Consider the following 13,588-nt stretch of genomic DNA (forward strand, 5'->3'; position numbering starts at 1 on the left):
ATTTTGAATATGTTTAAGAGTGACTTAACTACGCCTATTGTTCAGTCTCAAGTGAGTTAAGCCAGATCATACCTAAATAGAAGTTGCATTGTTCTATGGAATAAAAAGTTCCCCCACTGCTACTTGCAGAGATAAGTCATTATTAACATTTAAAGAGAAATGTACAAGGTTCTAAAGTAATGCTTGTATTTTTCAAGCATATTTTTAGTTCAAAAGATAAAAACGTTCTAAAATATTTTTATAAGTATTTTTATCTATAAAAAGATATTTTTATTTTTAATTAAACGTAAGAACATACTAAACCTTTAGAGTGACCAACTTTTTATTAGGATACCTTGGAAAAATACGTAGAAGGATGAAAAAATTAGCAGTAAACAAAAATTCACGTTTAAATTAGATTATGGTGGTGTCCCCCTTTAAGCTCTGGCGGCCAACTCTTGCATGGCCCCCACTCCCCATGGGCTCTTATGTTTAAAAATATGGATAAAGCACTATGAAAGAAAATTTTATCACAAAATACTAGACTACTTTGAAATAAAAAAGTCATTCTGCTATTATACTTTCATTGTTGTATTTCCACGGACTCAAAATGAATTTTGCAAGATAATTTCTTTTTCCTCAATGAAATACCTGCTTACTATTTAACCATTTTAAAATATAGATGCAAATATTTACTAAATATATATTTTTAAATAGACGCAAATCACTTTATTTCTAAAAAAGCTTAGTACTATTTAGAATCATTAGAATATTTACATTTAAATACTCCAACATAATCTATGTGTATTAAGTAGGAGCTCTGACAGAAAACAGTCTGATTTGGTTTTATAAATAATGAAGATGATTTAAAATGTAAAAAACTGAGCTTACAAAATATAGCTCAAACCACCTGATTTTTTAAAGTCATATCAGCCATCTACTTCTAAAAAGTCCTTATCAAAGCTATTTCTTAAAACCCAACATTTACTAACTCAACAGATGGGTTTTAAAAATGAGGAATGTAATTTTACTTTCAACTCACTGATTATATACTCAACTGGCAGCTTTAAAAAAAATAATTTTAGAATACATGAAGACCTGAATTAAACCATTTTCAGCGTTTTTCCAGGATTGTTTGCTAACTGGCTTGTTTTTACATATGAGCTTTAAACAGATCTATCACAGGTAGAACACAAAGATAATTACTTGCGACTATAAAACCTTTCAAGGAAGCTCCCAACATCACATCACTGCTTCTTCCTTTTCTTGTAAGAATCATTACTGTGAACTCGAACTCGCTGGTACACAGAGGATGCTATTTTCATGCTGTCTTTCTTTGTAAATGTCTTGTCTAATGCTCCACGTTTCCAAAGTAACAACTGTGCATCTTCCCCTCCGGTTAGCAAAGAATCATCCTGCATATTCCAACAGAAAGAGCGGACTGTAGCAGCATGCCCTCCGTGAAGGCTGGTCACATGAATCAATCCTGCTGTAGTACAGCTCAGTAAGTGAATAATTCCTGTGTTTGTTCCCCCAACAACAAACAATTTGTCCATTTTTTCGTGATACAGGCCACCAACCAAATAGTCCAAAATGCCTCCTTTCACATTAATTACTTCTCTGACATCCTGGATGTTCAAACGTGTAATTGGTTCATCAGTATCCAGATGATTAAGATCCCACCAACAAAATCCTTCATCATGCGTCATGCAATAAATCTGTTTATAGTCCTTCCCAGACCAACCAATACAGCTTACGGAAGAAACAGAGTTACAGGTCGTAACCAGTGCATCTTCTTCATTATCAATACTAATATCAAATACATTCACCAGGCCATCAGTTGAACCGGAGACCACCATGTTGGGATTGCTGGGATGGAAGCGTACTTGAGTGACGTCATCACTGTGTGTCTCTGAATATGCTCCAAGTGGGTCTTTAGAAGTAGACAAATCCTGAGAATTAATTCTTGCATCCCAAAATACCAGCAATGCATCATCATCAACTTTTTCTGTACCAGCGCAAATGACGTGATCATTACAGCTGATATCAAAACTAATGAAAATATTGGAAGGGTAACCCTTGAACAGCTGGACAGGTTTTTCACTGGCTGATCGAGCATCCCAACGTTTTACAGTGCCGTCAGTACATGATGAATATATATTGTCACAAGAATTTGCAAATTTGACTCCATTGAGAAGTCCAGGATAGCCACGAAATTCTCGGAGTATGTATAACCTCTCTTTATCATAGATTCTGATTGATCCGTTAGAACATAAAACAGCGATCAAGCTTTCTTTTTCTGCTTGTACGGTTTTTGATGCATCTATGCCCAGCAGGTAAGTAGGCTCTGTAGTCCCTGAGGAGCGTTTAACAATGTTCAGGTTAGCGAATTGTTCCTCAATCCTCTCCATGTCAGGAGGAGCATTCAAAGTGCAGTGCAAATCTGTAAGAAAAATACAAAAAATTAAAACTAAACCCAAAGCTTCTCAAAATTATAATTAAATCAAGAACATTTCCCTTCTAGGGCTGGCACAAAACAAAAGAAAAAAAAAACCTATTCTAATATTTTAATCTTTCCCTGCCATGATATGGTTAAAACTTAGTTGCCTCCTTCTGATTCAATCGGTCTTGAATACTGAATCTACCACATATACGTTATGCCAGTAAGAGAATTTTACAACATATATATGTGTTGCTCAGCAGTTCCTTTCAGCTTAAACTCAATTATTGGTCGTACTCATAATTCTCAGCATTCTCCACTTTGGGATCATCTTCTCCTGGCCCTAGCTGCCTTAATGTAACTTTTAGAATTTAAATCTAGTTGTGAACGCAGAAAAGTGGTCCTCCAAAGATGTCTAACCCTTCATCCCTGGAACCTGTGAATGTGAGAGGTTTCCTGGCAAAGAGGAATTGAGGCAGCTAATCAGCTGACCTTTAAAAAAACCTTTTTTTAAATTAGTGAAGTACAATTGGCACAAAATGTTAATTTCAGGTGTACAACACAGTGACTCACAAGTCTGTATCTTATGCTCACCCCAAGTGTAGCTACCATCTGTCACCATACATTGTTACAATACCACGGACTATATATATTCCCCATGCTTTTTTACCTCTGCCACTTACTCATTCCATAAGTGGAAGCCTGTATCTCCCACTCCCCTCTATCCATTTTGCCTGCCTCTCTCCACCGCTCCCCTCTGGCAACCATCAGTTTGTTCTGTGTATTTATGGATCTGTTTCTGCTTTTTGTTTTTAAAATTCCACATATACGTGAAATCATATGGTATTTGTCTTTCTCTGTTGGACCTATGTCACTTAGCATAATAGCCTCTGGATCCATCCATGTTGTCATGAATGACAAGATCTCATTCCCTTTTTTGTAGCTCGGTAGTATTGTAAATGATGCTGCAACAAACACAGGGGAGCACGTATCTTTTTAAATGAATGTTTTCATTTTCTTTGGGTAAATACCCAGTAGTAGAATTATTGGGTCATTTGGTATTCCTATTTTACATTTTTAAAGGAACCTCCATACTGTCTTGTACAGTGGCTGCACCAGTTTCATTCCCACCAATAATAGTACGTGAGGGAGACACGTGGGTGATTCAGTCGGTTGAGTGCCTGACTCTTGATTTCGGCTCAGGTCATGATCCCAGGTTTTGGGATCAAGCCCCAAGTTGCGCTCTGTGCAGAGTGTGGAGCCTGCTTAAAATTCTCTCTCTCCTCTCACCTCTCTTCTCTCTGTCCCTCTGTCTCTCTGCCCTTCTCCCCTACCTGCACACACTATCTCTATTTAAAAAATAAATTTAAAAAAAAGTGCATGAGGGTTTCTTTTTCTCCACGTCCTTACCAACACTTGTTATTTCATGTCTTTGACTAGCCATTCTGACAGGTGTAAGGTGATATCTCGTTGTGGTTTTGATTTGCATTTCCCGGTGATTAGTGATGTTGAGCATCATTTCCTGTATTCATTTGCCATCTGTACGTCTTCTTTGCAAAAATGTCTATTCAGATCTTCTGCTCATTTTATTTGGATTATTTGGCTTCTGTGCTGAGTTGTGTTTATAGCTGATCTTATAATAGGGAGATTATTCTGGATTAGCTGGGTGGAGCCAATGTAATCACTAGTGTTCTTTTTTTTTTTATTTTTTTTAATGTTTATTTTTAAGTGAGAGAGACAGAGCATGAGCTGGGGAGGGGCAGAGGGAGAGGGAGACACAGAATCCGAAGCAGCTCCAGGCTCTGAGCTGTCAGCACAGAGCCCAACGTGGGGCTCAAACCCACAAACTGTGAGATCATGACCTGAGCCAAAGTTGGACACTTAACCGCCTGAACCACTCAGGCTCCCCACCAGTGTTCTTAAAAGTAGAAGGAGCCACCTGGGTGGCCCAGCTGGTTGAGTGTCCCACTCTTGATTTCAGCTCAGGAAATGATTCCAGGGTTGTGGGATCAAGCCCCATGTCGGGCTCCATGCTGAGCATAGAGCCTGCTTAAAATTCTCTCTCTCTCTCTCTCTCTCTCTCTCTTTCTCTCTCTCTCTCTCTCCCTCTCTCCCACCCCCCTCTAAAATTAAAAACAAAAAAAAGTAAATGGAGGAGGCAGAACATGATGAGAATCAGAGAGAGGTGTTGCTATGTTATAGCTACAGAAAAATACATTGCTGGTTTGGGTGAAGAAGGTCAAGAAGTGGCTGGACTCAGGGTGCCTGGTTGGCTCACTCAGTTAAGCATCCAACTCTTGGTTTCAGCTCAGGTCATGATCTCACGGTTTGTGAGATGGCGCCCTGAGTAGGGCTCTGCACTGACGGTACAGAACCTGCCTGGGAGTCTCTGCCCCACTGCTGCTCTCTCCTCCCCCTCAAAATAAATAAACATTTACAAAAAAATTAATGGGTGGCCTCTAGAACCTAGAAAAGGCCAAGAATTGTTCCCCTTTAGAGCCTCCAGATGGAAATGCAGCCCTGGCTAACACCACCATTTTCACCCAGTGAAATCTAATTTGGGTTTCTGAACCCCGGAATTATAATATAACAAACTTGTGTTGTTTCAAGCCACCAAGTTTGTAGTAACCTGTTACAGCAACAATAGGAAACAATACAACAGGGGTTCCCAGTATGACATTCTGGAGAAGTACTTCTCAGGCTGTAGTAGCTTGTAAATGGTGGAGCTGGAATGTGGACCTAGGAACTCTGTCCAAGGACTGTGGTCTTCATGACCACGCTAGATTGCTATTTTTTTCTTTCCTCCTCTTTCTTCCTTCCTTCCTTCCTTCCTTCCTTTCTTTCTTTCTTTTCTTTCTTTCTTTCTTTCTTTCTTTCTTTCTTTCTTTCTTTCTTTCTTTCTTTCTTTCTTTCTTTCTTTTCTTTCTTTCTTTCTTTTCTTTCTTTCTTTCTTAATGTTTACTTTTGAGAGAGAGACAGAACGAGAGCAGGGGAGGGACAGAGAGAGAGAGAGAGAGGGAGACACAGAATCCAAAGCAGGCTCCAGGCTCTGAGCTATCAGCACAGAGCCTGATGCAGGGCTCAAACCCACAAACTGTGAGATCATGACCTGAGTTGAAACCAAGAGTCAGCTAGCTGCTCAATGGACTGAGCCACCCAAGTGCTGCTATTTTTTTTATTTTAGAGAGAGACAGAGTGCACAAGCAGGGAAGACAGGCAGAGGGGGAAGGGAGAGAGAGAGAGAGAGAGAGAATTTTAATTTTAAGCAGGCTCCATGCTCAGCACAGAGCCCAACACAGGGTTCAATCCCATGACCCTGGGATCATGATCTAAGCCAAAATCATGAGTCAGATGCTCAACCAACTGAGCCACCCAGGTGTCCTAGGTTGATGAGAATTTTAAATAACCAAGTTTATCATGCCTTTTAGCTAACAGTAATTTGTAGGACTATGACCATGCTCTCAAGCAGAACAGTAGTGCTGTACTCCTTCCCTCCAGTACATTGCCTGGAGAGTCTGTTTCACATTGGAAAATTTCCCTGTGTGGCTTTAATTCAACGGATTCTGGGGGTTGATAGGACAGGCAGAGCAGGCCCCAGATTAAATACTACAGCGAATTTAACACTTTAAGACTGTAGCAATGATAATAATCACAGTGGTTGTCCACATGATACACTGTTCAAATAAGGATAGAAGGAAGGGAGGGAGGGAGGGAGGGAGGGAGGAAGGAAAGAAGGAAGGAAGAGGGAAGGGAGGGGAAGAAAGGAAGAAAAAGGGAGGGAGGGAGGAGAAGGAAGAAGAAAGATATTAGAGGTAAGGTAGGTATATCTTACAACAATCTCAAACTATAGAGCTTATATTCATTCACAGATACAAAGTAAAGTCTAAAGCTATGCATGGCTAAAAAGAAGTTTTCTTCATTTTACAAAGATTGCCTGTTACAGTTAGCTAGCAATCATAGCCAATTTAAATATGGGCCTAAGGATGCTGAGAATGGAGGTAGAACAATTATTAATATGTCATCTTGAACCACCTAGTGCAGATCAGGAAACGGCAGGACCTCAAAACTGCTGTTGTGGTTCTCGCTGGGATAGAGAGTTCTCATGTCTGAATATGATGCAGAGGGTGGAAGATGTTTATAAAGACGACCCAAAACAAACATCTCAGGATGAGTTTTAAGGGGGTGAGAATATTAAATTCTTGATGAACTGCTATCTTGGAACACATTAGATGGAAGTGCTGACCAATCTCTTATCTCAACAATTATCCTTAGGGGCACTGGGGTGGCTCAGTCGGTTGAGCGTCCGACCCTGGATTTCGGCTCAGGTCATGATCCCAGGATTGTGGGATTCTTGGGATTCTCTCTCTCAAATTAAAAAATAATAAAAATTGTCCTGAGATAATTAACAGTTGTTTACTTAATAGCAAAATCCCTAAACATAAGTATGAATTCCTCATCACTTGTGTCTTAATAAGATTTAAGTTCTTTAATCAGTTGAAATACTATTTCACTTTATTTCCTATTAAAATAAACCCAATAAAATGTTCTTTCTGTATATGAAGTGCATCCCGAATATATCTAGCTGCAACTAGGTATTGCTCTTATTCTAAGCTGGCTGAGTTTAAGTATGAAATCTGAAGGACAGCCTAGCTTAAATATTTCTATAATGGAAGAGGAAGTAGCTTTCTTTTCCACTTAAATAAAAAGCAAAAAAAGAAAATAACATATATTTTACATCTCTTAAACTATTGACTACGGGGTGGCAGCCATCTGTAACTTGGCATCACGGCTGCCCTTAACCTCTGGTGAAGCCCAAGATTGTTAAAAAGAGGACCAAGAAGCTCATCCGGCACCAGTCAGACCGATACGTCAAAATCAAGCGCAACTGGCGGAAACCCAGAGGCATTGACAATAGAGTGCGCAGAAGACTCAAGGGCCAGATCTTGATGCCCAACGTTGGTTACGGGAGCAACAAGACAAAGCACATGCTGCGCTGTGGCTTCCGGAAGTTCCTAGTCCACAATGTCAAGGAGCTTGAGGTGCTGCTGATGTGCAATAAATCTTACTGTGCAGAGACTGCTCACAAGGTCTCCTCCAAGAACCATAAAGCCATTGTGGAAAGAGCAGCCCAGCTGGCCATCAGAGTCACGAATCCCAATGCCAGACTGTGCAGCGAAGAAAATGAATAGACAGCTTATGTGCATGTCATATTTGTGTTAATAAAACCATAAAACTACAAAAAAAAAAGAAAGAAAAGAAACTATTGACTATGAAAGGCACTATACCAAAAGTCTTCTGCATATTATTTTGCACGAAATCAGAAATGGAGGTATCCTTAGAGATACATATATTTCTGGGGCACCTGGGTGGCTCAGTTGTTTAAGCGTCCAACTCTTGATTTCGGCTCAGGTCATGATCTTGCGGTTCGTGGGATTGAGCCCAGCATCAGGCTCCGCATTGACAGCACAGAGCCTGCTTGGGATTCTCTCTTTCTCTCTCTGGCCCTCCCAGCTTGGCTTGTGCTGTCTCTCTCTCAAGATAAATAAACATTAAAAAAAAAAAAAATACATGTATTTCTATCTTGCAGGTATGAATGTTCACCATACGTGAAAGATGTGACAGCATAAGCATATATACTTTTATACTTTTACTACTGAAGAGTAACAGTTGTATGGGAAGTATATGTTGGACATAAGACTAGTTTTCTTTTGAGACAATTTATCAGACTTGAGTCAGAAAAACTTAATTCCCCACAGCTGAAACTTAGTATTGCCCACTTACTATAAGGAATTAGCTATGATGACTGGGATGCAGAGGTCCGGCAAATGTCCCAAATGTAGGGAAAAGTTTAATGGGGAAAAGGCATTCAGGAATGGGCATTAATAAGTTCATAATCTACACTTACAATTTAACTACAATAATGCTATACCGCATTTATCAAATTAGGCAAGGATAACTGAGCCTCACAGAGAAGAAAATAATCATAACTGGAGTTCAACGAATGCTGGGCTATGTGCTACCGACTTACTAGTTTATTGCTTTTTTTTAATCATAATCATTTAACCTTACAGGATAGGGATAATTATCCTCATTTTTTTTTTTTTAATTTATTTTTGGGACAGAGAGAGACAGAGCATGAACGGGGGAGGGGCAGAGAGAGAGGGAGACACAGAATCGGAAACAGGCTCCAGGCTCCGAGCCATCAGCCCAGAGCCTGACGCGGGGCTCGAACTCACGGACCGCGAGATCGTGACCTGGCTGAAGTCGGACGCTTAACCGACTGCGCCACCCAGGCGCCCCGATTATCCTCATTTTTAAAAAATGTTTACTTATTTTTGAGGGAGGGAGACAGAGGACCTGAAGCAGGCTCTGTGCTGTCAGCAGAGAGCCCGATGGCGAGGCTCCAGCTCACGAACCATGAAAATCATGGCCTGAGCCGAAGTCGGATGCTTAAGCAGCTGAGCCACCCAGGAACTCATTATCCCCATTTTACAGAGGAAATTGAAGCTCCGAGGGACTGAGTACTTGTCAATGCTCTCACAGCCACTAAGGTGAGGATGTGGGGGGAGTTTGGTTCGAAACCCAAGTTGTAACTTCAAAAACCTGAGAACCTGTGCTCACTCTAATACTATGCTGTTGCTCTTCATAAGTACTGAAGCATTAATGTCAGTACTGAAGCATTAATGTCAACTATAATTAAGGAACATGCCTATTAGCCTTTGAGAGGGGGAATTACATGTTAACCCCACATATAAGCAGCGGAGAAAGAAAGGGAGCAGGAGGATTAAAAAAACACATACTGGCCTGGAAAAATAATACAATAAGCAACCATCACTTACTCATTATTTTTGTGTGTCCCCCTTTTCTTTCTTTTTAAACTTTTTATTATGGAATTTGTATGGAGTAGAGAATATGCACCCATCAGCCAGCACGAACAATTACATTCCTCAAAAGTTGTGATTAGGATTGGAGGGTCCCTTATACATCATATATTATTTGAAAGGCAGTTAAGGAGCTCTAGCGGACAGTATGATGGAACCTCTCCAACTCATCCTTCTCTCCCTCCTCCATGTGGCATCAACATGGTTTGAAGACTTGACCCTAGCTCCAGGGGCAGATCCTGATTAGCCTAAACCAATCACAGTAATTCTATCCTTTTAAACCAGTAATTGGTTCAGAAACTTATATTCTTGCCAATCTATTCAGTATTCTCCTTCCAACTATAATTTGTTCAGACGTGCAACACTAATTCTAAAGTGGACCCAATTCAACTGATGGGAAGAACTTTTCTTCCATTAGTCCATGTTAATGAGATTCTATATTTTCTATTTAAGTCAGTTTGTAGCAAAGTTTTTATTAATGCAGCCGGAACCACTCTAACTAATTAAATATAATCAAATAAAGTCTTGGGTGTATCACCGAGTACTCACTTAATGTAAGAGGCTCCTATAAAGGAAGATTTTATAAGATTTCCTATAAAAGAAATTTTAAGAAGTCAAATTTCATTCACACCGAACAGAGGGACTTTGATCTTCTGTTCCCTTTAAAACATCTATCCTCTCCCACACCCCACCTTTCAAATTTCTTGTCCAAAAATAAAGGGAAAAAATAAAATACATAAAAAACTTCCCAGAAGACTCTATAAAAGATATCTTTAGAATCAGGGATCCTACCGTTAATATAAAGCAAATCTATCTTTGCTCTACAAAATAAAAAAACAACCATTGAAATAATACAATGTTTAAAAACAATGTAAAACTCCATCTGGTAAGTTTCCGTATATTTTTTAAATGTATTTATATTTTTTAATATCTAAAATAGTCATATGGTTTAAAATTCAAATGTTCCAAAACTAATGTCTTGGCTTGTCCTCAAGCCCCTTTCCTCTCCCTGGAGGCAACAAATATTGCCAGTTTCTTCTGAATACTTTCAGAGATTATCAATTTGAAAATAATGCAGTGATTTTCAGCTTATCAAAAAACTGTGAGTGTGGTACAATAGAAAAAGCAATAGGCTTAAGAATTAAACATCCTTCCGACTTCAGCCAGGTCACAATCTCGCGGTCCGTGAGTTCGAGCCCCGCGTCAGGCTCTGGGCTGATGGCTCGGAGCCTGGAGCCTGTTTCCAATTCTGTGTCTCCCTCTCTCTCTGCCCCTCCCCCGTTCATGCTCTGTCTCTCTCTGTCCCAAAAATAAATAATAAAGAAAAAACGTTGAAAAAAAAAAAAAAAGAATTAAACATCCTGGGGGGCTCAGTCAGTTAAGCATCTGACTTCGGCTCAGGTCATGATCTCACAGCTCATGAGTTCGAGTCCCACGTCAGGCTCTGTGCGGACAGCTCAGAGCCTGGAGCCTGGTTCAGATTCTGTGTCTACCTCTCTCTCTCTGCCCCTCCCCCGCCCCCCCTTAAATAAATAAATATTAAAAAAAAAAAGAATCAAACATTTTGGGGTGCCTGGGTGGCTCAGTTAGCTAAGCGTCTGACTTTTGATTTCAGCTCAGGTCATGATTTCACAGTCATGAAACCAAGCCCCGCTGAGCACAGAGCCTGCTTCAGATTCTCTATCCCTCTCTCTCAAAAAAAAAAAAAAAAAAAAAAAAAAAAAAGATTAAAAATTAGAAGGGAAAAAAAAAAAAAAAAGAATCAGGGGCACCCAGTGGCTCAGTCGGTTAAGCATTCAATTCTTGGTTTCAGCTCAGGTAATAATCTCACAGTTCATGGGTTCAAGCCCTGCATCACTGCAGTTAGTGCAGAGCCTGCTTGGAATTCTCTTTCTCTTTCTCTTTCTCTCTTTCTCTTTCTCTTTCTCTTTCTCTGTCTCTCTCTCTCTCTCTCTCTCTCTCTCTCTCTCTCTCTCCCTCCCTCCCTCCCTTCCTCCGTCCCTCCCTCTCTGTCCCCACCTGTCTCTCTCACTCTCCAAATAAACAAACTTAAAAAAAAAATAAAATAAAAAAAGAATCAAACATCCTAATTTCATCCTCTTGTTCTGCCACAAACTAGCAAAGTCATCAGAGTACAAATTACCTGAACTCTCTAAGCCTCAGTTTCCCCATCTTTAAGTAGGGATAAAGCAGTGCTTGGCTGGCTGTCAGAAGAGCATGCAGCTCTTGATCTTGGGGTCGTAAGTTCAAGCCTAATGTTGGATACAGAGATCACTTAAATAAATTTAAAAAAATAAAGTGGAGATAAAAATGGACACTCTCAATATTGAGTACCTATTATGGCTAAGTACTATGCTAAATGCTGGAGATTCAGATCAAAAACATATTTGCTGTCTTTAAGAAGTTAGGAGACTGAACAGTAAACAATTACAATATAGTATAAGAACAGGGGTAATCACAGAATACAGGAATGCAGAAGTATTAGAGGGCACAATTCTTGGCATTAAGAAAATAAGCAACAAATGTTAATTTCCTTTCTTCTAATGAACTTTCATGTGCTTTGCATTCATTTTATTTCATTTTACATTCAAATTTTAAAAATTTATAATTCTTAAAGCTTTTAAAATAGGTAAGCAGTCTCAGTTACTTTTATATTAACCTTTTTTAAAAAATGAATCAATATGCAAAATTTCATGAACACTAGTATCAAACAAATAATTCTCAAATCTGAATAAACTACTAACATATCAAACTGAGCTGGTGCTTTTTAAGATTTTATTTTTCATCTTATAATGAAAAATACACTTGTAAAGAGCAAATAAACTTCATGTTTTATAAGACGATACAGTTTCACTGCTATAAGTTTATCTTTTAGTTAGGTACTAGTCAGAAAAGCTTAAGATCTAACCTATTAAAAATACCCTTTGAGCTCCTTGAACAAATGGCTGATTCTAGGTCTGGGGCAGGGAAAATTCAAGATCAGCAGAGAGCATCAAATAATGCCAGAAAGTAAAGTAGTGCTAAATACATAAGTAAGTAAGTAAGTAAGTAAATAAATAAATAAATAAATAAATAAGGCTAAGAGCCAAGGTCTTCCACTGGTCACACTAGACTAATTTGAACAGCAAAATAACAGTTACATTGGATTATAATCTCAAGAATCAAATACTCATGAATCCATACAGATAAAAATAAATGCCTATATAAGTAAATAAACAAGGGAAGAGGGGCACCTGGGTGGCTCAGTCGGTTAAGCGTCCGACTTCAGCTCAGGTCATGATCTTGCGGTCCTTTGAGTTCGAGCCCCGCGTCAGGCTCTGTGCTGACAGCTCAGAGCCTGGAGCCTGTTTCAGATTCTGTGTCTCCCTCTCTCTCTGTTCATGCTCTGTCTCTCCCTGTCTCTCATGTCTCTGTTCATGCTCCCTCCCCTGTTCATGCTCTGTCTCTCCCTGTGTCAAAAATGAATAAAACGTTAAAAAATTTTTTTAAAAAAACAAGGGAAGAATTCTAAGTAATTTAAGGAGATATACCTCCTCCAGGAGGTAGAGCTTAATTCTCCTCCCCTCCAGTACAGACTAGTCTTAATTACTTGCTTCAAAGAATAGAGTATGAAAAGAGTAAAAAACAGTAACTTTAAGTAGAGGAACCTGGAAGATATCATCTTACCCAACTGATGAAGGTTAAATCGTGTTGATGTCACATGCCCCCTGGTGTGACATGATGGGAAAGATCCTTCGCTTCTGTGGTATTCTTCCCCCAAATCCATCACCCCGGCGGCGTAATCATGAGAAAACATCACACAAACCTACATTCAGGGATATCCTACAAACACCTGGTTGGTACTCTTCAAAAGTTTCAAGGTCATGAAAAATAAGCAAGATCTGAGAGACTGTCACAGGCCGGAGGAGACTAAGGAGGTTTGGCAACTAAATGTGGATGTGGTATCCTTGACTGGACTGACCAGAAAAAGGATATTAGTGGAAAAGCTGGTGAAATCCAAACAAACTGTATAGTTTAGTCAATAGTATTGTACCAGTGTTAATTTCTTAGTTTGGGTAAATGTTACCAAATTTGGTTTGGAGACATTAACATTAGGGTAAAGGGTATATAGAAACTGTAGTATCTTTGCAACTCTTCTAGAAACCTAATCTTATTCAAAAAACACTTTTTAAAAATGTTCTTGATACACATCATGGACGTTGGGAGGGATAAGAAAGGATTTTGCATACATACGTGCTAGGAATGTTGCTATGCCAAAAAGCTCTTATGTCAATCTCAATTCCAGACC

The 13,588-nt window shown here is 39.3% G+C and overlaps 2 protein-coding genes across 5 annotated transcripts in view; one reads left to right on the forward strand and one right to left on the reverse strand.

Annotated features, from left to right (window-relative positions):
• Positions 1 to 298: 298 nt before the first annotated feature.
• WDR89 (WD repeat domain 89) overlaps positions 299 to 13,588 on the reverse strand; it is a 37,215-nt gene continuing 23,925 nt past the window's right edge. For all 4 annotated transcript variants that reach the window (XM_058739275.1, XM_058739273.1, XM_058739276.1 and 1 more), the window contains one exon: positions 299 to 2,422. In XM_058739275.1, coding sequence (XP_058595258.1) covers positions 1,227 to 2,390 — 1,164 coding nt within the window. In that variant the 5' untranslated portion in view covers positions 2,391 to 2,422 and the 3' untranslated portion in view covers positions 299 to 1,226. The remainder of the gene's footprint in view (positions 2,423 to 13,588) is intronic.
• On the forward strand, positions 7,219 to 7,665 carry LOC131515851 (large ribosomal subunit protein eL32-like; the record flags this gene model as incomplete). The annotated part of the gene is made up of 1 exon (XM_058736265.1): positions 7,219 to 7,665. A coding segment is annotated over one exon (390 nt), but the record flags the coding sequence as incomplete, so codon positions are not given.

Source organism: Neofelis nebulosa, chromosome 7 (assembly GCF_028018385.1).
Source record: "Neofelis nebulosa isolate mNeoNeb1 chromosome 7, mNeoNeb1.pri, whole genome shotgun sequence".
Lineage (NCBI taxonomy): Eukaryota > Metazoa > Chordata > Mammalia > Carnivora > Felidae > Neofelis > Neofelis nebulosa.